This window comes from Penicillium psychrofluorescens, assembly GCF_964197705.1.
Source record: "Penicillium psychrofluorescens genome assembly, chromosome: 4".
NCBI lineage: Eukaryota > Fungi > Ascomycota > Eurotiomycetes > Eurotiales > Aspergillaceae > Penicillium > Penicillium psychrofluorescens.
In genome coordinates this window covers 3,955,557-3,980,894 of record NC_133442.1, presented here as the reverse complement: position 1 = coordinate 3,980,894, position 25,338 = coordinate 3,955,557, and the positions used below count along the sequence as shown (strand labels likewise).

General features: G+C 54.1%; 10 protein-coding genes across 10 annotated transcripts; 6 read left to right on the top strand and 4 right to left on the bottom strand.

Annotated features, from left to right (window-relative positions):
* Positions 1 to 2,827: 2,827 nt before the first annotated feature.
* Positions 2,828 to 3,760, bottom strand: PFLUO_LOCUS7160 (uncharacterized protein; the record flags this gene model as incomplete). The annotated part of the gene is made up of 1 exon (XM_073784773.1): positions 2,828 to 3,760. The coding sequence occupies one exon, from the start codon at positions 3,758 to 3,760 to the stop codon at positions 2,828 to 2,830; it is 933 nt and encodes a 310-aa protein (XP_073641195.1).
* Positions 3,761 to 9,801: 6,041 nt separating this feature from the next.
* On the bottom strand, positions 9,802 to 10,251 carry PFLUO_LOCUS7159 (uncharacterized protein; the record flags this gene model as incomplete). Its single annotated transcript, XM_073784772.1, has 1 exon — positions 9,802 to 10,251. The coding sequence occupies one exon, from the start codon at positions 10,249 to 10,251 to the stop codon at positions 9,802 to 9,804; it is 450 nt and encodes a 149-aa protein (XP_073641194.1).
* A 250-nt stretch (positions 10,252 to 10,501) lies between these two features.
* PFLUO_LOCUS7158 (uncharacterized protein) lies at positions 10,502 to 11,888 on the top strand (the record flags this gene model as incomplete). The annotated part of the gene is made up of 2 exons (XM_073784771.1): positions 10,502 to 10,567; positions 10,632 to 11,888. The coding sequence occupies 2 exons, from the start codon at positions 10,502 to 10,504 to the stop codon at positions 11,886 to 11,888; spliced, it is 1,323 nt and encodes a 440-aa protein (XP_073641193.1).
* Positions 11,889 to 12,175: 287 nt separating this feature from the next.
* Positions 12,176 to 13,722, top strand: PFLUO_LOCUS7157 (uncharacterized protein; the record flags this gene model as incomplete). The annotated part of the gene is made up of 2 exons (XM_073784770.1): positions 12,176 to 12,434; positions 12,488 to 13,722. The coding sequence occupies 2 exons, from the start codon at positions 12,176 to 12,178 to the stop codon at positions 13,720 to 13,722; spliced, it is 1,494 nt and encodes a 497-aa protein (XP_073641192.1).
* A 548-nt stretch (positions 13,723 to 14,270) lies between these two features.
* On the bottom strand, positions 14,271 to 14,814 carry PFLUO_LOCUS7156 (60S ribosomal protein L29; the record flags this gene model as incomplete). Its single annotated transcript, XM_073784769.1, has 4 exons — positions 14,271 to 14,306; positions 14,371 to 14,473; positions 14,700 to 14,751; positions 14,808 to 14,814. 4 exons carry the CDS (start codon positions 14,812 to 14,814, stop codon positions 14,271 to 14,273), a joined length of 198 nt encoding a protein of 65 aa, XP_073641191.1.
* Positions 14,815 to 15,398: 584 nt separating this feature from the next.
* Positions 15,399 to 16,205, top strand: PFLUO_LOCUS7155 (atp16; the record flags this gene model as incomplete). The annotated part of the gene is made up of 6 exons (XM_073784768.1): positions 15,399 to 15,530; positions 15,598 to 15,620; positions 15,688 to 15,818; positions 15,874 to 15,962; positions 16,025 to 16,114; positions 16,173 to 16,205. The coding sequence occupies 6 exons, from the start codon at positions 15,399 to 15,401 to the stop codon at positions 16,203 to 16,205; spliced, it is 498 nt and encodes a 165-aa protein (XP_073641190.1).
* Positions 16,206 to 16,378: 173 nt separating this feature from the next.
* On the top strand, positions 16,379 to 17,779 carry PFLUO_LOCUS7154 (uncharacterized protein; the record flags this gene model as incomplete). The annotated part of the gene is made up of 1 exon (XM_073784767.1): positions 16,379 to 17,779. The coding sequence occupies one exon, from the start codon at positions 16,379 to 16,381 to the stop codon at positions 17,777 to 17,779; it is 1,401 nt and encodes a 466-aa protein (XP_073641189.1).
* Positions 17,780 to 18,490: 711 nt separating this feature from the next.
* Positions 18,491 to 20,866, bottom strand: PFLUO_LOCUS7153 (uncharacterized protein; the record flags this gene model as incomplete). Its single annotated transcript, XM_073784765.1, has 3 exons — positions 18,491 to 20,239; positions 20,296 to 20,663; positions 20,716 to 20,866. 3 exons carry the CDS (start codon positions 20,864 to 20,866, stop codon positions 18,491 to 18,493), a joined length of 2,268 nt encoding a protein of 755 aa, XP_073641188.1.
* A 682-nt stretch (positions 20,867 to 21,548) lies between these two features.
* On the top strand, positions 21,549 to 22,446 carry PFLUO_LOCUS7152 (uncharacterized protein; the record flags this gene model as incomplete). Its single annotated transcript, XM_073784764.1, has 2 exons — positions 21,549 to 21,986; positions 22,060 to 22,446. 2 exons carry the CDS (start codon positions 21,549 to 21,551, stop codon positions 22,444 to 22,446), a joined length of 825 nt encoding a protein of 274 aa, XP_073641187.1.
* Positions 22,447 to 24,090: 1,644 nt separating this feature from the next.
* PFLUO_LOCUS7151 (uncharacterized protein) lies at positions 24,091 to 25,338 on the top strand (the record flags this gene model as incomplete). Its single annotated transcript, XM_073784763.1, has 1 exon — positions 24,091 to 25,338. The coding sequence occupies one exon, from the start codon at positions 24,091 to 24,093 to the stop codon at positions 25,336 to 25,338; it is 1,248 nt and encodes a 415-aa protein (XP_073641186.1).

Genomic DNA, 25,338 nt, shown 5'->3' with positions numbered 1-25,338 from the left:
CTAACGTTAATTAGTTACTTACACCGGAGATACCAACATTCTCATGACGTAGGACAGATTTCGCAATTCATTAGTAGGCAGTGGATCCTCAAATAATCGTTAACAATGTGCGACACAACTACTGTGCAGTCTGCTGATTTGAAAAAAAAAGAACCACGATCATCTGTATTCCGTTCCTCAGGTACCATCATGAATACATAACTATGAGCCGAGGTCCTTACATGTAATATACCCCCGCCGATCCCCCCGTTCGATCGATCCGATCATTGCATCGATCGCCGTGGCATACGTAGGCCACCCAGAAAAATATGTAATGGCCCGTCAAAGCTACCGGGTCAGGCAACGCGCCGATCGGACCGGATCCAGCGCTCTGGGCCAACGGCGAGATCTCAGGAACAAAACAGGATGTCGGTAGCAGTCAGCACCAAGTCACCTGAAGTGATTGGTGCATATGTGCTGGGTTTCTGCACTACTCCTATGACAATGGTTGTCTGAAGGAATCGGCGTGATGGAATATGGTAGGGCCTCGGATAAAGTATATCCTGAAGGAATCACGACGGCCTGGATAAATCCGCCCATCCATATTACTGCACTGGTCGACGCGCATCTACCTCTCATCGCGGCCCTTGTTTTTTTGTACCCCTGAACCAAACTGCGCCGTCCATGGTTCCTCCGCCCCTCTCCCTCAGCCGTCATCCACACTCGGCCCCACCGCGTGTTTTTTTTCTTTCCCCTTCTTCTTTCTTTCTGCCGTTTTTTCTTTCTCCCCTTGCCTCCCCAACGGTTGTTTCAGATGGCAATGATCGATCTGGGGCTTGGCGCCGGTGGACCCCCCTTTTTCTGTCATGTCCCTGCGCAGGAGCCGGGTAGTGGTCTGGGCATGTCGTTGCAACGTTGTTTCACATCGGTCTAGTTACAGAGGAGGTAGCTATAAGGCGAGAAGTACAGAGATGAAAACAGTGGTCAATGTCTCATATCATTTCGACACTAGCAATCTTTCCGGCTGGCCCTGGTGCTGCTTGCTTATTCAGGGATGCATGTATTCCGGAGTCAACACCCACCGTCCATACATACAGTAATCGTACCGAGTACAAGTCAATAAAATACTGTACGGCCGGGCCATTACAGGTCGCTAGCGCATGAGCTAAAAGAGAAAATTCCAAATACTTGGGTAGGCACAATGGTCGATCACACACGGACAGGCCGTCAAAGTTAGTCTCCCTGCTTCACTGCCTCAACGAGAACAGACCAACGTCACGATTCTACCATGCTTCCGCCAGCCACATAACGGCCGAACCACCGAACCTGAGCGTCAATAGCTCCGGCCCGGCTGCTGATGTGGCACCAAGAATGGATCTTCGGTGCGGGGACCTGTGATAGATGGAGACGTCCCACGCCGTCGTCCATGGCTGGCTGATGGTCCCGTTCTTTCCCCTGGCAGTCACCACGGCAGCTGAACATTCAGCTGCCGCTGAAGAGTGGAACAAAGAGCGCCTGTTTGAGGTTGTTCTCAAGGCCAGCCCGGATCTAGCGCTGGTTGGGCGCTTCCTCGATCCCTAGTCACATCAATCACCGGTCTAGCCAACCGCCATTAATGAGTATTGTGGATTAGCAGAGAGAAAACCAACCACCTTCTCCATCCCACACACCCACTCTACTAAATGCTGGATGTCCCTAGTTTCGCTGGCTGACCCTCCTCCTCCTCCCTCCTCCTGTGACGGGGCCCACGGATGCTAGACCCGGTGGCGTGCGCAAGCAAGCATGCAAAAACCTTGCACGAACACCACGATGGCAGGCCCGTCCGTGCCCCTCTCAGTGGGACCCGCCGTTCATTCCATCCGCCTGTGACCTGTCTGATCGATGCATCGCACCCGGTGCCGATGGGCGGGGATCATTGGCCCTGTGGGCGCGGGTTACGGGGGCCCTGGTGACGACTGGCTGTTGAGGAGCCACTAATCACGCCGCCATCCTGGTCGGCCACTGGCGACGGTGCCAGAACGTTGATCGCCTGCAGCCGCGGACGAACCTGTCGATTAAACTTCCGTTGTCGCTGCTCGGCCTTAATTCGTCACCGTGCATCGCCGCCGCTGCAGCCGTCCAGATCCAGTGGATTCTAGCGTGGGGCCTTCGTCAAGTGATCGTACCATCGTCTACCCCAAACAGGATGGACAGACAGCATGTCCGAGAAATCGGTCGATCGGGTGGAGCCCTGGTTGCCGCCGAGGCTGCCATGGTTTTTGTGTCTAGACCCCTTGCGTCCTCCTCGTGAGCGGCATGGCGTGTTTTGACATTCCTCGCGGAGAGCCGTGTCTGGTGGAGCTGACGCTTCAGGTCGCCACTGTCTGTAAGAAATGTGCCACGCATTTACTAGTAGGAATGTTGTACCACTTGGGTTATCAAAAAAAAAGAAAGATGGATTTTCCTAGTCCAAAATGCGCAGGGGTATTATAAGCCAGCAACCAGAAAATATTGTCAAATCCCATAGTTAATGGGGGGAAAAGGGTAGCCCTTCTTCTTGGCCTTGCCCAACTTCCCCCCCAGATGATGAACTCCAAGCCGGACGACCAATCCCAATTAGAGTCGTTCACTCCCAGCCTGCCCAAAAAAAACAAAGGGAAAAAAAAAAGAAACCAAATTTTGTAAATCCGAACCCGAATGAAAACCGTGTGGTAATACACATTAGGAGTACAAAGGAAAAAAAACCAAAAAAAATCAACCCAAAATGAAACAAGAGCGAGTGTGGATGCTTTCGGCACATGTACAGGGTGGGAATAATATGGCACAGAGAATCACAAGAAGAGTCGTACAGTCGTCAAAAACGGGCGTCCTAATTCAAAAGGTTGTTGACACCCATGCGAGTATCGCGGACGGGTTCGGCCTGGGATTGCCACTGTTTTTGCGAGTCCACGGGCTGGTGCCATGAGGTCAGAGTGGGTTGGTACTCCACCCACTTCCGTTTGGAGGCGATTTCGGACAGAGACTCCAGCGATCGCCCGGAGTAGCTGGGCGGGGAGTCATCCACAACCTGGACGGGGCGGCGAACATCGCCGTACTGAGACCGGACCTGCTCTGGAAGAGGCAGAAGTTGAGGAGACGGCACAGTGCGGGGCGATGAAGAGCAGACGGAGTTGTGGTCGGAGACCATGGATGGAGGCTCGACCGAGGTGGCATTCGACACTTCTGAGAAGGCGGGAGAAGTCAAGGGGGTTTCAATCGGGCGGTTGATGGAGGGGAGTGTGTAGATGGGCGAGAGTTGGCGGGGCACCATCGAAATGGACTCTCTCCGCGAGTGCAGGCGGTGGTCAGGGTTGGCCCCCTCCGTCCATGGTCGAACGGGATACCGCGAGCGAGACGGGCTGTGAACGGAGGGGCGGGCGTAGGGGGCCTCGACACGGCCGTTGTAGGTGCGCGAGGCGGACGGAGTGCTCACGCCACGGCGCTTGCGGTTCATGCTGCCATTCCACCAGTTCTTGACCGCGTTGTCGCTGCGATTGCCCAGGCGACGGGCGATTTCCGCCCAGCGCTTGCCCATTTCCGTGACCATGCGCTCGATCATCAGCCCCTCGTCGGCGGAGATGGGCTCGCGATTGAGCGAGGGCTTGAGATTCTGGTGGAAGCGTTCGCGACATTGTTTGGGCGAGCGGTAGTGCATATGTTGCGAGATGCGCACCCAGTTGTTGGGGCCTTGCTCGCGGACTAGTTGGAGGAGCAACTGGTCTTCCTCGGGGACCCAGGGTCCACGACGATGAGAGGGAGTCATAGTATTGTGTGGTGGGTGTAGGTGTTTGTAGTTCAGGCTCTCAAGAGGTATAGAGAGAGGGAGAGAGTTAGGGTTAGGTGTGGTGTTGGAGTGAGGTTGAAGTGAGGTTGAAGTTGGAAAGGAGTGTGTGTGTCAGAGAGCGACAACCATTATATCTAAGTCTACCCAGGGGGATTGGTCCAGCAAAAATGGACTGACCACACTAAGGCTGCTCCACCCGCACACACGATGAAAAGAAGATCACGATCCAAGATCTCGGAGCTGACAGCTGGTATTACCCTGACTGGTAATACTGTACGGCCCACCGTTTCCAGTATTACTGTCCCCCGTATACCTACTCCTGTATACCTCTGTTTCCTCCTCATGGCCTGAGGAAGGGCGCTTCTCGACGACTGCCTCCTCCAGGGACCCATGTCATCTCCCTGTTTGCCTACTCGTCCGTCTCCTGGGGATTCCTGTATACACCCCGTCCATTCCAGTCCATTCAGAAATACCATCCAGTAACAGAACCCCCCCCCCCCCTGTCGCACTATTGTATTATCCTCAGATCGTGGGGATCCGACCTCGTATGCAACTGCGGCAGCACTAGCGGCCGGTTATTGTCCTGCAGCACTATCGCCAGACCTTGACAGGGAATCAAAATACTCCGGCGATCTGCACTCTACCCGAGCATTCGGGCTGAGAACCACAGACCATCCAGTAAGGATCGGAGGGATCGACATGGAGCCCCGTTGCTAGAATTCCAAATCATGCCCCACTCCTCCGTCGCAAGGCCCGATTGGGATTCTTCTGCTGGGTTTTCCGACTCGGATTACTTCATCGCCGTTGACATCTTGAAACAAAGAATCCCGACCCAATCGTGTGGAACTCAGATAGAGACAAAGAGAGGTGAAACATTAATTCGATCTTCGTGAGGCACCTGTCACTTTGGTCCAGTCCGTCCGTCCCAGCTCCACCCCGGACCAAAAATAAAGAAGCAATAGTTCAAAAAAAAAAAAGGGGGGGGGGAGAGAAAAAGGGACGGCACAGAAACGGCCAGGGGTGGTCCATCTGGCTCCCGTTAAGTGACAAGCGACCAGCCGCGGTTAGAGATTGAGATTTCCCCAGCCTTCAGCCAGCCATGCACAACACCTCTCGACGCGATCGAACCGGATCTTTGATCTGGCGCCCACCATTGGCCGATCGGACATGCCTCGAGCTGATCCATGCTTTCTAGGGGCTCCACTGCGAGATGGTGGAGTCTCGGATCATGGTTGACAAATTCTTCTGCTGGCGCAGTGCATATTGTTTCCTTTTAATTATTGCATGGCGACTCCAGTAGGAATCGAGTCCCCGAGCATCGCCGAAGGCATACTATCGCACACTATGGATTGGCGACCCCGATCGACGAGCGTCGCACAAACTGCCATTGCGAGAGGCCATCATGCAACTTTCATCCTTGGACCGTTCGTTCGTTTGATTTCTCTTCTGCTGCAGGGACAGCTCGCTTAGAAGTGCAGGGGCCACCTGCCAACCTGTCATTGTTTCTGCTTCGCTGCAAGCCGATCTCGATGATCCACCCCTGCGAGTGACAGCAGTGTATGTTCCAGCCGTTGAGCCACACCTTCTTTGTACAGTAGTGTGTATGTACTAAGAATGTATTTCTTATTCATTATTCTGTGACGAACCTCCGATCTCTAGGTATTTGTCATTCTGGGGGGCCCCCCGGGGACTGCTGGTTCGGGCAAGGATAGGCTGCGGTTCACATCTGGAGCTCCACCCTTCAATCTATTCCATACTGTCTCGTCGCCTATGTTGTTGGTAGTGACACCCGTTGCAAATTGAACACTATTGACGTGAGTGGGGAGCCCAGCTGTCAGGTCTGTTGTCCGTGCCGTGGACCCCCTCTTTCGTGGGGATTATTGGAAGAACTGTGTCGACACGACACCATGTTCACATTGTTCCCGATCGCGCCCATTCTCCTGGGTACGACCGTTGGCCATACTGGAAAGGATTGAGGAACCGCCCTCTCGGATGCAACATCGACTAGGGTGTTCCCGAGAAGTGACCTGTCACTTGGGCCTGCCGGGCCCGCCAATCAGGGGCACCAGCAGTATTTGAGATTTATCCTGGTCAGTCTGCAGGGGTCTCCGCCGATCATGTATACGTACGTACAGGAGGCCGTCATTATTCTCCGCGATCTGGCCAGTTCGATTGTCGGTGGCGGTTCAGGAACAAAACAATAGTAAACAGAGCGTCGATGACCACATATTAGGGGCTCTACCACGACCATCTCCACCATTATAATACAATAGAGTCCTCTCTGGCGGTAGGTACGGTAATACGGATGGCCCGACTGTTTCCTGACTGTCGGGCCCGATCACGTGGATGGTCTTGGTTAGGCAGTTTGTTGTGCGCGACCCATGGAACGGCAGCGGATTCATACAATAGCACTATAGGACCGGAGTACCGAGTCCCTACGCTCCCCTGGTACACCGGGCGTGTTCCATATTGTGGTTATACACTAATGGGAACGAAAACGAACAAATGAAAAATAATCAAATCAGACAGGTGTCTTTGAAACCTTAACCCAGCCGTTGGGACCACCCGCCGTTGAGTGCAAACAAGCCCAGACCAGATCCCTGCAGCGGGCCAGCCTCCTTGCCCATGACGTACTCTCGGGGTTCATCGGGGACTAGATTATTATAGAGCCCGACGGCCTGTCACACGTGGGTTTGCCCGGACGAACACCTCCCAACAGGGGCAACGGTCAAGGCTCCACTCGCCAAGAACTGGGTGCTCCTAGTTATGGTCATCGTAGGCACTACGATGATGGACCAGAAGAAGCATGAAAATGTCCCTGGTTTCGGTTGTCTCATCGAAGTCAATCATTATCCCTCAAAATAAGAGGCTGCCCCGCCGTCGTTGCCGTTCCCCGTTATGCGGTTCAATGCCTGGCCCGCGCGGCTGTCAAAAGTCCACGAACGCTCTCGCTTACAGTACCTAGGAAATGCTATGTACATGCCGACCGAGTTTGTTCCGTTCCCACGAAACAAGGTTTACCCGATAAGGGAAAAAAAAGGCAAGGAGGCGAGCCAAAAAATAAAGAAAAGAAAAGAAAAGAAAAAAAAAACCGTTCCTCCCCACCCAGGTACACTCCACACACATACTCGGCGTGGTTTGCTTTCACCTTGGCATCGCTGCTTCAACCCAATCTCCCCAGTCGAAACTCAATCGGCGAACCCTCTTTCCGGCCTTCCAGTGAAAAACCGGACCATGAGCCACCAGCAGGGTTGTTGCGCTCTGCTGGGACGGCCATGGCTTCCTCTGTATGGTTCGGGTGAGTGCGCCGTCAAGCCCTATCCCTAGCCCTGTTTACGGTTCCCGGCTTCTATTGGAAAGGTGGCTGGCGATCTAGCCCGCCAGGAAATACTATGGTATCTACCGGTATGTACAGTACTTTTAAGGAGGGGTAAAGAAAGGGTGGCGAAAGGCTCTCTCTCTCTTACACCTGCACGGCTACAAAAAGAGAAAACATGTAAAGCATGGGAGTGGAACCTGGCCCCATCTGGATCAGGGCGCCGTTTCAGTGCCGTTGAGAGACGACGCGGATTGAAGTGCACGGCCGAGGCCCCCCATAGCGAAGAATAGTACGGAGTACGGAACCTGGGATTTCGATCCTTGCGGGCGGTCTTACCGTAGCGTGGGTAGCAACGGTATTCGAGGTCGATATCCGAGCCTCAATTCAGGGGGGCGAGAGCGAGATTGTAGTGGAGGGGGAGAAACTCTTGCCAGCTTTGAGTTTGCAGCCAGTGATCCTGGTGTCGTTCATCGTCGTGTTGCTGGGCCGCTCTTCCCGATTCGGGTTTATGGCTGCGAGGCTTACTTATAGAGTTGGTGTCTGACTCGTCCGGCCCCTGGTCTGGGGTCGACGACTGACTAATTTCTGTAGTCTAGTTGGCGACTTGGCGATATCGCGAGTCACGTGTATTTCTTGCCCTGGAACGAATGAATCGAGGCGACGAAGTCTACTCTACCTCGGTAGATACTCTGTGGAATTTGTATCGTTTGTTTGTGTTCATCCAATCGTTCATTTTATTGAGCTGTTCCTATATGCGTTGGCACTTTTTGTGTGTATGTTTAGCAAATTTGTGTAGAGATATATATCTGAAAGCATGACAACAATACTACTAATCCCTCGAATTCAAGCCCCATCTTCACTTTAACTTTTGATCGATTAACAGTAGCGTAGCATGTTCTAGTTGTGGATTTGCCACCACCCCCAGACAAACGAAAACGATGCATCGCCCGATCAGCCTACACCCGACGTCACTCTCTCCTACTGTTCTCACTAGGTAGAAGCCCCCAAACTCACAGACAGCGACACAATTCTCGTGGCTGTTACCAAACCAGCTGAAACAGAAACGAGGGCGTTTCTGCAAGGGAGCGCGTGTGGCGAGGGGCGAGATGCAAGGCAGGTGTACCCCGTTTATGGGAATGGAGGGTTGGACAAGATGCCGGACAGGACAGTACTGTCCGGCATATTTGTATGGTATCGCGTACGTCGTACAGTTTTCCACTGTAAAGGTATAGTTTTCAATTCCGTACAGTTCTTGTGCGAGGGTGATGGTGCTTCGGCTGAGATGCATCATATTTGAAAGGGGGAAATGTGGCCATCCGCAGCTCGACCCATGACCAGAGCCACGGAGAAGAAACCATGTGGTCCGCGTGAAAAGGGTACTTGCAAAGAAACGGACTGGCTCTGATGGTAATTGAGTCTGGCAAGGATGTGTCTCAAGTCCTGCGGCTGCTCACATATCTTTTTGTCTGGTACGGTATGCAATACAGAAGATCCTTGGGAAGGAGGGTAGGGTTTGAATCCACATACCGTATAGGGAAACAACTTCCTAGCCAAAGTAAATGAGATCATTGTATAGTATGAGGGGGTACTGATATAGTGGCAATCTTCAGATTTAGTGGTTCCATGCTTAATCAATGACGAAACAGTAGTGCCCACTGGAGACTATCAGACTCGTATTTCTCCATTAGTCCATCCCGATTGTGCTAGGAGGGGAGTGGTCAGACATATCCCGTGGGGTGGAATGTTAAGAGCTGTTTCAGTTGGGCAGTTGCTTTGGTCTTTTCTGTTTCAATCAGGTGGAGACTGGATGATTGATTGATCGGATGCGTGGCGGGTTCCTGGAGGAACTGTTACTGGAACTACCGCGTGAACAACTCTTGGAACACTTGATCATCGGGGTTACTGCCATGGAGACCACCAATAACTGTTGTCCACCAGAGAATTTCAGAGGGTCCCATGTTTAAGCCTGCAGCGAACTGCTTCGGAAACGAATCCAGGAAGATGTGATGCCACCGCTCAAAACAACGCCCCGTATTCCTGGCTGCCTGTCCAAGCGTACCGTAGAAGTTTTACAATATTCATTTGGCCCTCGATTCATGGGAGCCACAAAGCGTATTTATTGGGGAAAATGTTGCCGAGCTGGAAGTTGCTGCCGACGTGATAGCGGAAGATATCAAAACATAGATAGAGTATTCGGACTCCGCCTTGTCCAGCCAGAACACCCGGATGCCTTTCTCGTAATAGTTTTTCTTTGCCTTGCTCCACGCTGAATTACCTGTCCTGGCATTAGTTGCGTCAAATTGTGTGATGTCGCCGTCGCAAGGCATAGCAATTCGCATACCGCGGCCATGCCGGATGAGCAGACCTCCCTCCAGAATCTCGGGTTAGCTCTCGAAGGTGTTCTCGACGGCTGGCCAGACGGAAACTATGAGCTCCACTTCAAGTTCCTCGAGTTCTTTGATCATGGCGTCTGAACCCAGGTAAGCTAGATGACTTGCCAGCAGCAAAGCCCACTCACCAGGATCCAGTCAAGACTCTACATCAAATCTCCATTCGCCTCAATGTTTCCACAGGAAGAAGTCGATAACAACTAGATCCACAGGTACTTGGCAGCGCCGATACTCTCGAGCGACATTGAGCAGCTGATCCTGATTCCAATAGTGGAGCTTACATTGCCTGAACCCAGGGCCATACTCGGGCATCATGGCACATAGCCTGTCACGCTCGCATACGCTTCCTCGATCTCCGCGGGTGTATCACAGGCCATAACGGAGTAATCCATCGATTTCGTGGAATATGTCTCAAATTTTATGACGTCGGTTTTCAGCATCGCCCGCCCAATAACGAGGTTAATCCATAGAAGCCCATAGCCACACGTAGAAACGGCAAAAGGTACACTCGCTTGGACATTGCGATGCACCAGCTCGAGTTCAGAACCTTTTACATTCAGATAGGGCTGTTGATACTGTAGGTCTTTCTTTTGCTTGGTATTGAATGACTCGGGCTGCATCGTGAGGTTGTGGTATCCACCTAGGACCGGACGCAGCTCTTGCGCTTCAATCTCCAGGGCAATACAATTTAGATCTTTGGGATCTCGTCGATAGCGGCCGTACTCTTCCAGCAGCTTATTTTCTTGGGAGTTGAACAACATGATCTCAGTGTCAGTAAATAGCCCTGAATATTGACACCTCACAAACCAGGTGTCAAACGTCCCATGACATAATCATCCCCCACACGGACGCTAACCCGATCAGGCCAGCCCATCAGCTTCGCCTTCACGCTTTGCTTTTCGTCCGCGAAATTCACTCACCTCTCTTCTTGCTCTCGGTCTGGCCTCACCAAAACGGAGGCAATTACACAACCCTCGGGCGCATACCACCTTTGCGACTTCTGACGCATCAATGGATATTGACATGGACCTGGACCTGGGCCTTGCCCCCGAGCCTGAGCCTCAGCCCATCGCGATGGTGAGTCGTCACATTGCCATGACATGCTTGTGAATCCTTGCTTCCTAACACGAGGACTTTCTAGGATATGGGGCACGAGGAGGGCATGGTGGATCCGCTCACAGCCGAAGCAGATGCGCTGTACGAAAAGGTCCACGTCCGGGGCGTGGACGACATGACAACCGACAACATCAAGCAATTCGCCAGCAGCCACTTTGAGCAGGAGCAGCCGTCGCGCATTGAATGGATTGACGATACATCCGCAAACATTATCTACTCCTCCACCGAGATCGGCCTCCAAGCACTCGCTGCCCTGACGCAAGCCGGTGAGGAAGGGGACGCGTCTGCCTTGCCGCCTCTGCGCCTACGCTCGGCCAAGCTCCTGTCAACCCACCCAGACTCGGTCCTCCAGGTGCGCTCAGCGGTCAAGACCGACCGGAAGCGGGCTCGTGCCCATGAAGCTAGTCGATTCTATCTTATGCACCCGGAGCACGATCCCCGAGAGCGCCTACGTCGGGAACTAGACGAACGAAGACAACATGGTGGCGGCGACTCGGGCGAAGGTGACTACCGGCGGCGTCGGTTCGATGACCGCGAGCTGCGACGACGCCGAGACCGTGATGAGGAGGACCGGTTCAACGTCGACATGTACGACGATCATGGTGGCAGCTATTCGGACTCGGAACGCAATATACGGGGCCGGAGAGGCCGTGGCCCGAGAGATCTTTTCCCCGAAGATGAGGATCAAAATTTCGGGCGCCTTCGCAATCGCAGCGCATCGCCGGGTCGCGACACGTTGGAGGACAATGACAGGGTTGATCGCGCCGGCCACAGCAGACGGGTTCGTGAGCGGTCGCCGCGACTCGGCCGTCGCAACGAAGGCCGAGAGCTCTTTCCGACCAAAGGTGGCAACTCGGGCACAAGAGAGCTCTTCCCCAATAAGCCGGCCTCCAGCTACATTCAGACCCAGAATAGCAAAGCCAGTAACCATCGACGGTCGGACGCGTTTGATGCTGCAGACGAGACTGCCGATCTGCTTGGCCGAAGGATCTCTGTCCCGCTTACTGACGGGGCCTCCGATAAAGCGCAGCGGAATAGAAATGTTGAGCTCTTCCCAGACCGTGGTGAAGACCAAGGTGCTGCCATGCGTGGGCTTACTTCGGAGGATCAGGGCTGGGCCATCCGAGGGGCTGCAAAAGGCATGTCCGTTAAAGGAAAGGGATCCTCAGTTCGGGAGCTGTTTCCGTCCAAGTACGGTGACAACTCTGGCAAGGAATTGTTTTCAAATACGCTGCAAGGACGTGGAGGACAGCGGCGGCGAGCGGAGGACATGTTTAGCTGAAGCCACCGAGTTCTTGAACCGGAGGCGATGCATTTGCGTTCGATAGAGTGTTTTCATCAGCATGATCGATGATATCCGGCGTTTGCCAAGGGACGGGTGTTTTGAGATTCAGAATTTAGTGGATAGAACTGCCTTATGATGCAATGAAACATACGTATAATCCGAGTTGAGAATAGTGGGTGGTGGTGATTGTCAATAATAGCTCTGATAGTGAATACTGATACGCCGCCGCATATCTTCTCCCGCCTTCTTCATCCTCCCCACCCTGTAGGCGTGCATCGGCGACCATGGCTCCCTCCACATCGGTCGATGCCCTAGTCAGTGCCTTGGTGGCCCGATTCCTGCGAACGAACAACTATGCCGAGACTCTCGGTGCGTTCATCCGCGAGGCCAGTCTTGCTCCGGATGTGGGGCAGAGCTCCGGCGATGACACCAACAACTGGACCATTCAAGGCCTGCTCGAGGAGAAGAAAACCTTCGACCAGAGCGTGAATTTTGAGCGATATGGCGCAGATGGTTCAGAGAAGGGTCTTTGGAGTGTGCCAGGTGAGATAATGTTGTCTGATATCTGCCTTTCGACACCAGCTAAGTTATCGCAGCACCCTCAAAACCAAACATTGTGCAGACACCGACATCAGCGAATCTACTTGCTGCATCAGTCGAACGCTGGCAGAAACCTTCCGAGAACGGAGATGTCGCGGAGTCAGAAGGCGGTTACATTGTGTCCACTGGCGCAGATAGAAAAGTTCATCTGCTCGACACTGCCATCGGCAATGACCCCATCGTCTCGTTCTCCGGGATATCTGACTCGCCCGTGCTATCATATGTGTCCGTCCTGCAAGGTCGATATATATTGATGACCAACATGTCTGGCCAAGTACTCCTCCAGCATGGCTGCGACACCCTGGATACCAGAAGGGACCACACGAAATACGCCGTCAAGGTGGTCGCTCACGAAGACCATCACGGCTCCAGTACTTCTCCCCGAAAGCTCTGGGTTGCCACAGCTGGTTGGGATGCGATGGTCTACCTGTACTGTCTCAGCATCCTAGACGGAGCCGACAGTTCAGCACTTGTGATGGGGAATCCTGTTGCACGCATCAAGCTAGTCACGAACCCAGAATCTTTGCTCTTTGTACGCCACATCGACACCGACGAGCTGCTCCTGCTTGTTTCACGAAGGGACTCGACCTATCTTTATTACTACGAAGTGGAATCCATACCACAAGGAGTCACCGAGTCCGAGAATGACACCCAACCACCGGTCCCAGAGTGCAAGCTGCTCGGACAGCAGAATCTGGCACCCCATTCCAATGCATGGGTAGCCTTCTCCCCTGCATACATGGCACTAAGTCCACACGATCCGGGTCTACTGGCAGTAGCTACGTCGACGCTCCCGCATCTCAAGGTCATTATCGTGCGGCTATTGTTCCCGTCAACGAAGACATCTGGCACAGAGGGCAATTCCGAGGCTTCCCTGACGCAGGCCTCTCAGGCATTCGCGGCGCTGGCGCTGCAGAACCGCGAGGACGCCGCCATCCTCGTGCAGGCCAATACCTTCGCGCCGCAGACGGCGTACTCGACACCACAGGTAGCGTGGCGGCCTGACGGGTCGGGTGTTTGGGTCAACGGAGATGACGGCGTGGTGCGCGGCATTGAGGCCAAGACTGGGAAGGTGGTTGCTGTCCTCAAGGACGGCCATGAGCCTGGTTGTAAAGTGCGCACGGTCTGGGCGGGCTATGTAGCTGTGGCTCATGATGGCGAGGACCCGGCTCAAGAGGAATGGGTCATCAGTGGGGGATTCGATAAACGGTTGGTGATTTGGAAGGTATAGTTTGAATGTACCCTACGGGTTCAAATGATGGGTACATGATAGCAAAATTGAGATTGTATAGATGTAGAATAGAAAACCAGATCTAGATCGATAATTTCCGAGAGAAACTTCTGTCAAGACTACTGCTTACGGAGATGGGATGTGGCCGTCCAACCGTGCACCTGTTCGCTTGAAGGAGCACAAACCGGCGATTGGTAGATGGAGGACGGCCTGGAAGACGCTCTTGGCACGTAGAAAATCCTTCAGCTATCGCACATGAGGAGAGGTGCGCAGCTGTACACACATATGCCGGGGGAAAAAGAAGGGAAGTAATGGGGAGTTTGCCCCATGCTGGGGATATCCAGATCGAGAAACTTGTTTAGCAGTTGGCACCGCCGAGCGTTAAAAATCGAATTTGAAGCCTGTTGATTTCTGTATCTCACACAACCCCGGACACGTCGCGCAACGGAATAACCAGACCTCTTCGAACACGGCGGACCACGGTTGTCCGGGTTTTCATCGCAACGTTATGTTCACCGAGTCCTTCCACATTTTGCATTTCTCCACATTTATGCGATCTCCCGCTTGCCCTCCTTGCGCTCCTTCTGTTCAATGGATTAGTATTCGGGTTTGTCGAGGGGTGCGTGTCGATGGCAATTGTCAACGTACCAGCGCCTTCATGGTGCCGTGCAGAGCGTGACGGTGGTTGCGACGGAACTTGGGGTCGACACCCTTCAGGGAGGGGTAACGGTTGGTCTTGGGCTTCTTGATACTGTTTGAGGACGAGGTGTCAGTGTCCGATTTTCAGGGTTCAAGCGGCGCTGCAATGCTCAGGATGTGTCGGTCGATGGTCCGGGCGGATGTTTCACTGTAGCGCTGGGGAAAACAAAGACACCCCCGAACCAGTGACGACAAGCACAGCTTCCTGTTGAAATCTTTCTCGTCGCAAAAAGGGCGGTGCAGGGACAGGGAAATCGCATCTTGGGGAGGGTACGCACCCGTTACGGTGAGCCTTCTGGCTGTTGTGGTGCTGCGAGGCGTTCTTGGACTCTGTAGCGCAAGAAGATTAGTGACTGAGGGCTGTGACGGGGCAGGACTTCACGTACTGGCCATCTTGACGGATGTGGTTGGTTGAGGTGAACGGGAAGGTTGAAAGAGACAGTCAAGGTCAGTCCGTCCAGGCGGTCCCGGATCCAACTAGGGCTTGTCTGTGTGGGAGATAAGCGAGCCCGGGTCATGTGACACCACGTGACCGTCCAGTATCGTGCCAGGACTGACAATATGAATGAGTGCCGGTCTGCTAGTAATATCAAAGAGGGTGTTATTATCTAAAGAGATATTTGCAGGGTGACCTAATTCCTAGGCGTACATAGACAGGAGATAATTCCCTCTCTTATGGTAATTTGCTGCGAAGTCTGTCTCTTCACTTCCGGGCTGGTCTCTCATCTTCGCAAGAAAGACACTGTTACAGACAGTCGCAGTATTTTGAAATAGCCAATTCGGTGTGAGATAACTGGTCTTATATTTTTCGTCATTCCCATGCCCTTCTCTACCTCTCCGACGGTATGGCATAGTCCTCGGACTGCCATCACGTGATGCGCTAGGGAACAACCGGCCGCCCGACTTCGACCTTTGCATCTCCAGTCAAGAGGGATCCTTCCGCCTGCCTTCTCACCACCACCCCCATCCATTGCACCATGAGCTCCGTTCGCTTCGCTCGCTCTGCCCTGAGGGCCCGTCCCTCCATGTTCGGCGCTCCCATCCAGCGTCGTGGCTACGCCGAGGCTGTCGCCGACAAGATCAAGCTGTCCCTGACTCTGCCTCACCAGGTGCGTTGATCAGCTCCCATGACCCCTGCCCTCTATAGCCCCAGGACTAACTCTTCGTCTCCATCAGAGCATCTACCGCTCGACTGGCGTGTATGTGCCAACCCCCCTGTTGCGCCCGATCGGCCCGCCGCAGATACTGACAGATTCGCGATCACAGTACCCAGGTCAACCTCCCCGCCGCCTCCGGTGAGATGGGTGTCCTTGCCAACCACGTTCCCTCCATCGAGCAACTCAAGCCCGGTCTCGTGGAGATCATCGAAGAGGGTGGCGCCACCAAGCAGTACTTCCGTATGTCCTTGACCGCATCGTTGTTGAACAAAAACGTTGACTTGTCGATTTTCAGTGTCCGGTGGCTTTGCCGTCGTCCAGCCCGACTCTCAGCTGAGCATTAACGCCCCCGAGGGCTTTGCTCTTGAGGAGTTCAGCAGCGAGGTAGGTTCTTTTTGGGGTGGGGATTCGGTACGGCGCCATGGAACACGCTGACTCGAATACAGGCTGTGCGCGCCCAGATCGCCGAGGCCCAGCGCATTGCTGGCGGTAGCGGCAGCGAGCAGGATATTGCTGAGGCTAAGATTGAGCTGGAGGTAGAGATCCCTTATCCGACCACTATTGAGACCGTTTGACTGACTTGATCGCGAACAGGTGCTGGAGACTCTGCAGGCCCACCTCAAATAGATTTGTTGATGTACATAACCACCTCGCGCACTCTCCTGATGTAGAATCATAGCAATTCTCTTTTGTCATGTTCTGTTGTATCTGTGCGCATCGCTCCTTCCTCGTCCCTCGCAACGGGACTTTCCTCGCTCCGTTTCTTCCTCTCTTTCTTTCTTTCCCTTCTTCACCCCATCATGCCCGTCCCTTCTCGTTCGATCAAATCGGATCCTCTGGGCGTCGTGGATACCCGCGTGCTGACAATGACCGACTACCCAGTGAGGGGCTCACTTTCCCCGTCGTTCTCATCAGTCATCGCATTCGAAGAGACTCCAGAGAGACAGTGTCTTGCAGACAATCAAGGAGACAAGCTCACCCAGGACCTCTCGAGCGAGGAGTCTGCCGTCGATGCCGACGAGTCTCGCGAAGCAACCTCGCATGTTGATGGCTCTTGCGAAGTAACACCCCATGAACTGAAGGCTTGGTTCCCCAATCTCGAGCTGGATGTCACGCTCGACAGGTACCATGGTCTGGATGGCCTGGCTGAACCGATGAACCCGCAAAACACCCCGGCCTCGCCCAGTGAACGGGACAGTATCCCGTATGAGCCTTACGACACGGAGAACTTGCCCACAAGCCCTGCACCCCAACGGGAATTCGCCCTGAACTGGCTGGGAGCGGCGATTGAGAATTCCCACGACACACATGCTGATGGATGGCTTAAGCCCTCAAAAAAGTTGCGCTTCTCGACAGATGAACAGAGTCCTCTTACGTCACCGGTGGGCGAGCAGAAACCAGTGAACGTCTACCAACCGAAGGAACTGGACTTCTCGCCGGTGCGATATGTTCATTTCTCTCCTGAACCCCCGCGTCCTCTTCGGTCTATGAGTCGTCCTGTCCCGTCAGTGGAACGCCCGCAGGATTACGTTGCCTCGCACCGCCAAAAGAAGCAGTATGAGAAGTGGAGAGGTTCTCGCTGTCATGCTCGAGCTTCTCCGTATCGCAGTCCGACCAAACTCTCGGCAAGTCGTCCAAACAAGCGGCCCGACATCCATTTCTCGTCTCTGTCCAATTTCCCCTTCCGCAGAGTTGACCAGACACGCCCTCAAACCAACGACGATGAGCGTGGAGACAATGTTTTGGAAGAAGTAGATGTGAATGCCGTTGACCAGCCGACGTCTTCGGATCAAGGAAATCGTTCCTCGAAGCAAAGTGACCTTTTCGCCCTCTCTTTTTCTTTGAACAAGATTCAACGTCCGGATCAACCATTTTCTCGAAACGTCCGAGTGTATTTGTATGTGTTCCAGTGGGGCATGAGCACGATGGCCCGACGAAATGAGGAGCAGACGCAAACTGCTGTCTATTCAGTCCCAAATGACCTGGTTCTGCAAGTTAATCTCATTCTACCGGCGCTGGTCCTTCGTCTCACCATTGCTGTCTTTTCTATTGCACGTTCTCTGGCCTGCTCATCTCTCGGGATTTCCGCCCTTCGGCTCGTCGGATCTGTCCTGTCTCTCCTCGTTTCGTTCGCTATCCCCTTGTTGTCCAAGTTTGGAGTAGCTCTCGACTTCCATCTGCGTTGGGACCATCGCCTTTAGGGGAAGACTTGTATTCTTATCGGCCTTTACGTTATCGGACGGAAGTGGATGCTTTCAAGTCGGGGTTTGTATTATTTTCTCCGAGTCAGGCTCTCCAACTGTTACCTTTCCTCCACGAGTCTATCCTCTTCTGAGTCTTGTGTTCTTGAGCCGAGGATTGATTATGATATACCTATTAGCTGTTCTGTATGGGCTAGCCTGCAATGAAGAGAAGTTTTCTGAGACTATATATACATTTGAACAGCCTCCATATCAGCCGCTGTCAGCCAAATGTTGGCCATTATCTGTAGCTACACACCCGTTATCGAAATTGGCTACATGCGGCACTGTCATCGACCCAGGGAGCCAACGAGAGAATGTAGGAAGTAGAAGTTCAAGAATGTAGATTTGAGGCAGTCTGTGGGAATGCCCTCCATCTTGCTGCAGCAAATCGAAAAAGAAGATCAAGACCTGGTATATTGAGAGACATCCAGTACAAAACAGACATGGTTTTAAATCCTCGCACGCTGGCATAATAGAAGAAAAGAAGGAAAAAAGAGACCTAGCGAATGAACCCATTTCCCGTTGTACTCGCAAAACACACTCAGAGAACCGAACCGAACCGAATGGGATATTCATATTGACAGGAAGCTTGAAAGAGAAGAGGAAAACAAATCATTTTGTACAGGTCGTGGAAGTGTCCAGGTTCGGACAAACGCGTGCATGCATTAATCAGGTAAACTCCACACCGTGGGACTGTTGTCGATCCTGGCGTACGCGAGCTCGTTCTGCACGGCGCCGGCGCCGGTTGTTTGCGTAGGATCCGCTGGCGTCGGTCCCCGTCCACGTCCCCGGTGAGGTGACGCTGCCGGCTCCATAAGGCATGCTTGAGGGCGCTGGGTGTGGTACCGGAGGTGGCGGAGGCATATTGCTCATCTGAGACTGTTGGGCGTAGGAAGACGGAGCAACAGATGGTCCTCCTCCTGACCCTGCTGCAGCCGCGGCAGCAGCTTCTTGCTCGCGCTGCATCTGCTCTGCTTGTTGTCGCTCCAATGCTTCCACGCGGCGCCAGCGGTCGTTGCTGCCTTCGTCACCTGACAGAGAGCTCGCGCTGCCGGTGCGTCGGCGAGAGCTATTTCGCTCTCGGCGTCGTGCCTCGCGACTTGCGGCTGCTTCTTCTTCGGTCAGACGACGAAGAGTCACATGTCGGCCGTCGTTGTGCATCTTGACTTTTACGGACACTGGCGGAGACTCGATGTGATCGTCTCGATGCCGGCTACCGCTGCTCGGACGGTAGCTGGATGCCGCAGCGGCAGCTGCCCCAGCTGTGGCCCCAGCTGCAAAGTCTCTTCCGTCATGAGAATGAGGTCGTGAGGGTCTTAGATCACCCGACAGTTGTTGGTGTGCTGGTGGGATAGGAGGGATATCTGAGGGCACAGGATGACCGGCTCCGACGGGTTCGGCGCTGAGAAGAGACTCTCCTTGCGACGGCTGTCGAGGTGGCCGCGGAGTCATATCAGTCGAAGTCAGGTCGCTTTCACTGTATGCACTGGTATGCCTTCGCTGCGGGTAGAACCCTGCACCTGCGGCACCCGCGGCACCTGCTGCACCTGTAGCATACTGTTGTCGCCGTTTGCTGTTTGCTCGCTGCAGCCTTTCGTCTTCCTCTTCTCGGCGGCGGATGTCTTCCAGCCGACGTTTCTCTTCGTCATCTTTGCGGCGCCCAAACAGCCTTTTCACGGTGGCAAATGCTCCAACGCCGAGTATAGCATCTCGGATTCCATGGCCGTGTCCACCCCCTTCTGGCTCGGTGAAGTAGGTGCTGTTGTAGTAGTAAGACGAGCCAGGACTCTGAGGCCGGCTTGGTGGGCGGCTCGGAGGGCGATTAAGGGGTGTTTGATGACTCGGCTCCGGTCGTCCGTCTTCCAGCCTGCTGAGAGAGTCTTCCGTGTAACTGTCGGTTCGTGTGTGGGCAGGTCTGTATTCGCCAGCCTCGGCATCCTCCTCTCGTTTTTTTCTTCGATCCCACCATCCTTTTGCCATAAGACCAGCACCGGCGAGTGCACCTATCTCAAGAAGTCTCTTTCCCCATCCACCTCCGCGATTGGAGACTTCATCGGAGTACTTTTCGTCCGAGTACGACGTGCGAGAGTCCTCATAAGCTTGACCCGACGTTCGGCGCTTTCGGAAAAGAGCCGCCAGACCTGCTCCCAGAGCACCACCGGCTAGTGCTTCTCCCCATCGGCTGTGATGGCGTTCTTCAGCAACCGCAGGTCCAGTGTAACGACTGCCATGCTCGCTTTCCATGGGATATCCTTCAGTGTCGTAACGATATGAGAGGATGAAGTAGATCACTAAAAGTGCAAAAGCCGCTAGAGCGAAGAGAATAAATAAGAACTTTGGAGAGCCGTAGAGCGTGAGCCCTAATGGGATTTGGACAATGCCCAAGATGGTGAGCCCCCGGCCGAGCCACCGATGGAACTGGAATGAGTATGTTAGTTTTTCGCGGGTTTATCGCTCAAAAAGGTATAACTTACCACTAGCTTCAATGGAACATGACGACTTCTTCTTTTGCTCTCAACTTTGTGCACATACCAGCCCCACAGGACTTGGAAGATCACCATGACATAGATAGCCAGACCGATCCCATGATGGGGGTTGGTCAGACTTCTCTCCGGACCGACCGCGAACCACCCAAGCACAAACACGACCGTTGTCAAGAGTAAAGTAAGGACTTGGCACCACGCATGAAGCTTGAAGGCCCAAAACGGATTCCACCGAGAGTAGTATCGAATGATGAGAGTTGAGGTCGGGACAATGCCCAGGAAAACAATGGTTGCAATGACACCGTGGGCGATAATTATGGTGTGGTATCCGGCCATTTCTTTAAAACGATTGCCCATGCCTAGAAAAAACAAGAGTTAAACCAGTACAAAAACCTGTACACAAACACTTACCATTGTAGCGCATCGTCTCAAAGTTTACTCCCATCAAATTTGGCAGCAGGAAGGTATCGCGCTGAGAATCCCAGGTGCCATCTCCGACATGGAGAGTATTCGAGGCATATGTGCTGCTTCCTGGGGCTGTGAGCCCCGATTGTGACCCCATTATTGTGGAATTCCGATCCAGCGTGCGATCTCGAAACTCTGGAATGGGCGACCTATCGAAGGAGATCTATTGAGATCTCCCGATCCGAAGAATGCACCATGCGACACAAGAGAAATATCCGATTGGCGAGGAATTTGGTGACAGATGCGTGAACAATGAGGGCCTATCGAAAGCACTGAATGATAAAGAATGGGTGCTGTGGATTGTCGTATATCGTGGCTAAAAAGGACACGGAGCAGAATGGGAGGAACTCGGATCAACGAGGATGCAGTTGTAAACTCGGCCGGAACGTGAAGAACATCAGGGAACACAAACAACAAATGAGCGGAACAGCGCATCACCGGGACAACCCGCCCCACACACCGACTATCCTGCCGGCAGAATGTCACCGCCTTCTCCCACCTCCCACCTGGCCGTGTCAATCATCCTACAATGATGATATGTCTTCGCTTTCCTTCGTCTTTCTTTGTCATGGGAAAGAATTCCCAGAGGGATGACGTACAATGGATCCTCAACTAGCGATCTTTGTCAAGGCTCTCTCTCGGTGTGTGGCCCTTCCTGATCCCATTCTCATCTGGGACGTGAGCTGACCAGTCATGCTTTCCGGCAGCCTCTTGGGATGGATCTAGTACGTGGTTGATCCTGCCTTGTTACGCCACTGACCGACTAACTGGACGGAAGCATGCTATGTTGGTCTGCCTCGTTCTACCCCCAGCCCATCTATAATTACCAGCGCGGTTCGACATCCGGGTTGGCCATCGACTTCCCGACTATCAACTTCTTAGGCTTTTCATGCTATGCGATCTACACGTCCGCTTTCCTGTACTCTCCTGTCATTCGCCGGCAATATGCAGCACGTTTCCCCAACTCCGGCGAGCCGACCGTCCGCTTCAATGATTTGGCATTTGCCGTGCATGCGGTGGTATTGAGTGCGATCGTCTATTCGCAATTTTGGCCCAGCATTTGGGGGTTGCGCGTATTCCGCACGCAACGAATCAGCAAAACTATGTTGGGACTGTTCTGGGGCTCGGTGATGGCGCCCCTGGTCGTTGTTTGGATGGTGGTGGCGCGCAGCCCGGACGGCGGTCTTGATCCAGCGTCCTGGGCGTGGATTGACGTGGTAAGTATATCCCCAGTCATGTCAACCGGATTGGGCGGACAGTCCCTCGCTAACAAGGGGGGGCATTTGTCAGATTTATGCTTTTTCGTATGTCAAAGTTCTCATCACGGTGGTGAAATATGTGCCCCAAGCCTGGGTGAATTACAAGCGCCAGTCGACCGTGGGCTGGAGCATCGTCCCCATTCTTCTCGACTTGAGCGGGGGCGTTCTCTCGCTAGTGCAACTCATCCTCGATTCGAGTCTCCAGAGCGACTGGAGCGGCGTCACGGGCAACCCGGTCAAGTTCCTGCTAGGCAACATCACCATTGTCTCAGACACGGTTTTTATTGTGCAGCACTACTTGTTATACCGAGATGCACCGAAGGACACCAAGGATGGGGACCAACATCGGGACGAACAAAGGCCGTTGCTGTCTGATGAGCCTGGCGAGGCTCCCCGAACCACGCGAGCTTTAGTTTAAATTTGGATCTGTAGATCAAACACTGGAGATCCGCGATGTTGTTGCGGGTTTTAGCTCTTTCTTCAGAAATCCTGAGACAAGTCATTTGGGGGCGGACATCTGGCCGACGATAAGAGGAAAGGCAGACTCGAGTGGCTCACCCGAACCTGGGGGCCGGCTGCGACGAAGGGGGCACGGTCTATGCCTAAACGGGCAAACGATTCGGTGCCAGGATCCATCTGATTGGGCCGCACGAGTGCCCGTTATGATCGGCATCAGGACCTACCCGAATCATGATTTCTCAGAGTGAGCCCGGCTATGAGCTGCTATTATTACCCTTCTAGGAGACCGTAGGTACGAATGATGTATAACGACGACACCGCTTGCGGCCGCACCACACCGATCGCACCCCACATCCCCAGCACCCGTGAGTGGCCCATGGGGGCGCTAAGCATGGGAGTTTGACGAGACAGCCAGTCACCGATGACAGGTGGGGCCAGATATCCGGCCAAACCGTCGGTGTCGATGTAGGGCGGAATTTGCGCTCGAGTAATGCTGGCCCTGCAAACCCTAACTAATCTTAGCATTGCCCGGTGCAGGTAGGATCGTCGCATCGTGCTGGACGACCAGTCGATAATGATCCAATACCACGTCGTCGCATGATACAGTAACCTTTGCGGTCCATGATTCAATTCTCCGCCGCCGACGCTCCTGGTGCAGGGGGGGTAAGTGAGCCTCGAGAGGCCCAACCCACGGAATTCGCCAACATCGAGACCCTTCCCAGACCCATCCCAAAACAGACTGCGGCCAGAGACCGGGAGGGCCCTACGCTGGTCCCCACTCGGACATAGGTGGGTGAAAACTCCGGGTCGACGCACGGGGTACGGAGACAGTCCCGACCGTGCCACGACAGACCGACTGTAAGGCTGGAGCTGCCATCCACGGATCTGCACGCAATTGCTTCAAACCAATGCTCGTACCCTCGTAGCGGTAGCCTATCACTAGTGCGCCGAGTCAGATCACAAATGATGTCCCCTGGTTGCGGCTGCCCCCAGCTTGGGGACCCTTGGAATCAGCCCTACTCGACGCGGCCAATGTCCGTGCAGGATTGCACAATTGAGCCCAACTTGGCGCTGTCGATCGCCGCCCATCAGCGCGGACCAACGCAGAAACAGGATGCCCCTTCCACTACCGCGCATTTGGAATGGTGGGGAATCCACTCTGCCATTCTCAAATGGCTGTCTCGTCACGCCCGCGGAGGCTGAGCAGCTGACCGTCGGCGAGAACTAGATGTCTTTCCTGACTCTAATCTCCTGTCCATCGGCGTGCAGATCGAACCACGTTTTCCCACAGCGCTGGTGGAACGCCTGGATTAGGCTTTTTCAGCACTGCCCTGTGCATTACATATAGATGTGCCCGTCAGCATGTTTTTTTTTTTGTTTTGGAGAGCCAGCCACATCGCCGCACGACTTCCGACAACCTTATTAATATATGCTGCCCGCTGCTCCCAAACCCTGGGGCCCTCTTCTTCGTCCTTCTCCATCCCATCCTCTGGCGTAAAGCGTAAGCTCCTCTTTGCTCTGGCCAACGCCCAACCATAACTACCCTTACCACAACAACAATTACCACCACCACCTTCACCTTCACCCTCACCCTCGCGCTGAAATGCGTGCGCTGTTTCCCGACCTGTTGGACTCCGACAGCACCGCCAGCACCTCATACGCCGGCAAGGGCTACTACAACGAATCACTCGCCAACATGGACAGCGACCTCAATTGGCAAACCTCGGGGCAAGGCAGTTGCTATGACGTTCATGACCGCATGGGATGCTCCGAGGACCCGAAATCCCTTCCCCCCGTAAGCATGATGGAGGTCCCTGTCAGCGCCTCGAGGGCTCATTCGCCCGGCGTACATTCACTAGAGTACGCGCCGGAGTCGCACCCACACTACCTGTCGCCTGAAAACTATGTCCCACACCGGCGGGACTCCTGCATCAGTGACACCATGGGCTCGGTCTATGCCTGGTCCAATGCTTCCTCAGCCGCGGAGCTATATCTTCGGGCTACTCCCCCACCCTCCACTGTCGGCAGATCCGGCACCACCTCGCCCTTCATGCAAGACTATCTTATGCCGGGACACTCGGCCCAACCGCCTCTGCATTCTGCTTTTACCGACGTCCACGGGTATACTTCCTCATCCCTCGAAGGCCTGGGTCTGGAGCCCGAGTCCGCTGGCAGATTCTTCCCAGCCCTCAGCCCGCTGCATTACTCCTCCGAACTCCCTATGAACACCGCTTCCGCCGTCCCAGACAACATCAGTACTGCCCCCGAGTCCTGGATGCCACTACCCGCGGCCTTCCCAGGGCCTCCCGCTATGCCATCACCCAACCTCTCTACGCCAGACACTTTCCTCTCTCCACCAACGTCAACAGCCATGTTCCCCAACGCTCCAACCAGCAACCCTGTCTCCGGGGACTCCACATCCCTCCTCAGCACCTCCCCAACACCAACCTTTACCTCAGACTTAGACGGCTCCCCGCCAGGACGGTCCTCCTCACGGACCCGCCATTCTTCTCCGTCATCATCCAGCGACCTCACCCGCTACGGCATCCCCATCGGCGAAGGCGCCTGGCAGTGCGCCCACCCAGGCTGCTCATCGCAGGCTATCTTCCGTCGTGGCTGCGACCTGCGCAAGCACTATAACCGCCACCGCAAGCATCTCTTCTGTCGCCACGAGGGATGTCCACAGGCTATGCATGGGGGGTTCTCTTCGAAAAAAGACCGTGCTCGCCACGAGGCAAAACATAATCCCGGCATTATGTGCGAGTGGCACGGCTGTGGTCGTGTGTTCAGTCGCGTCGATAATATGAAAGATCATGTGCGGCGTATTCATCGGAAGACTGGGCCTCTCTGA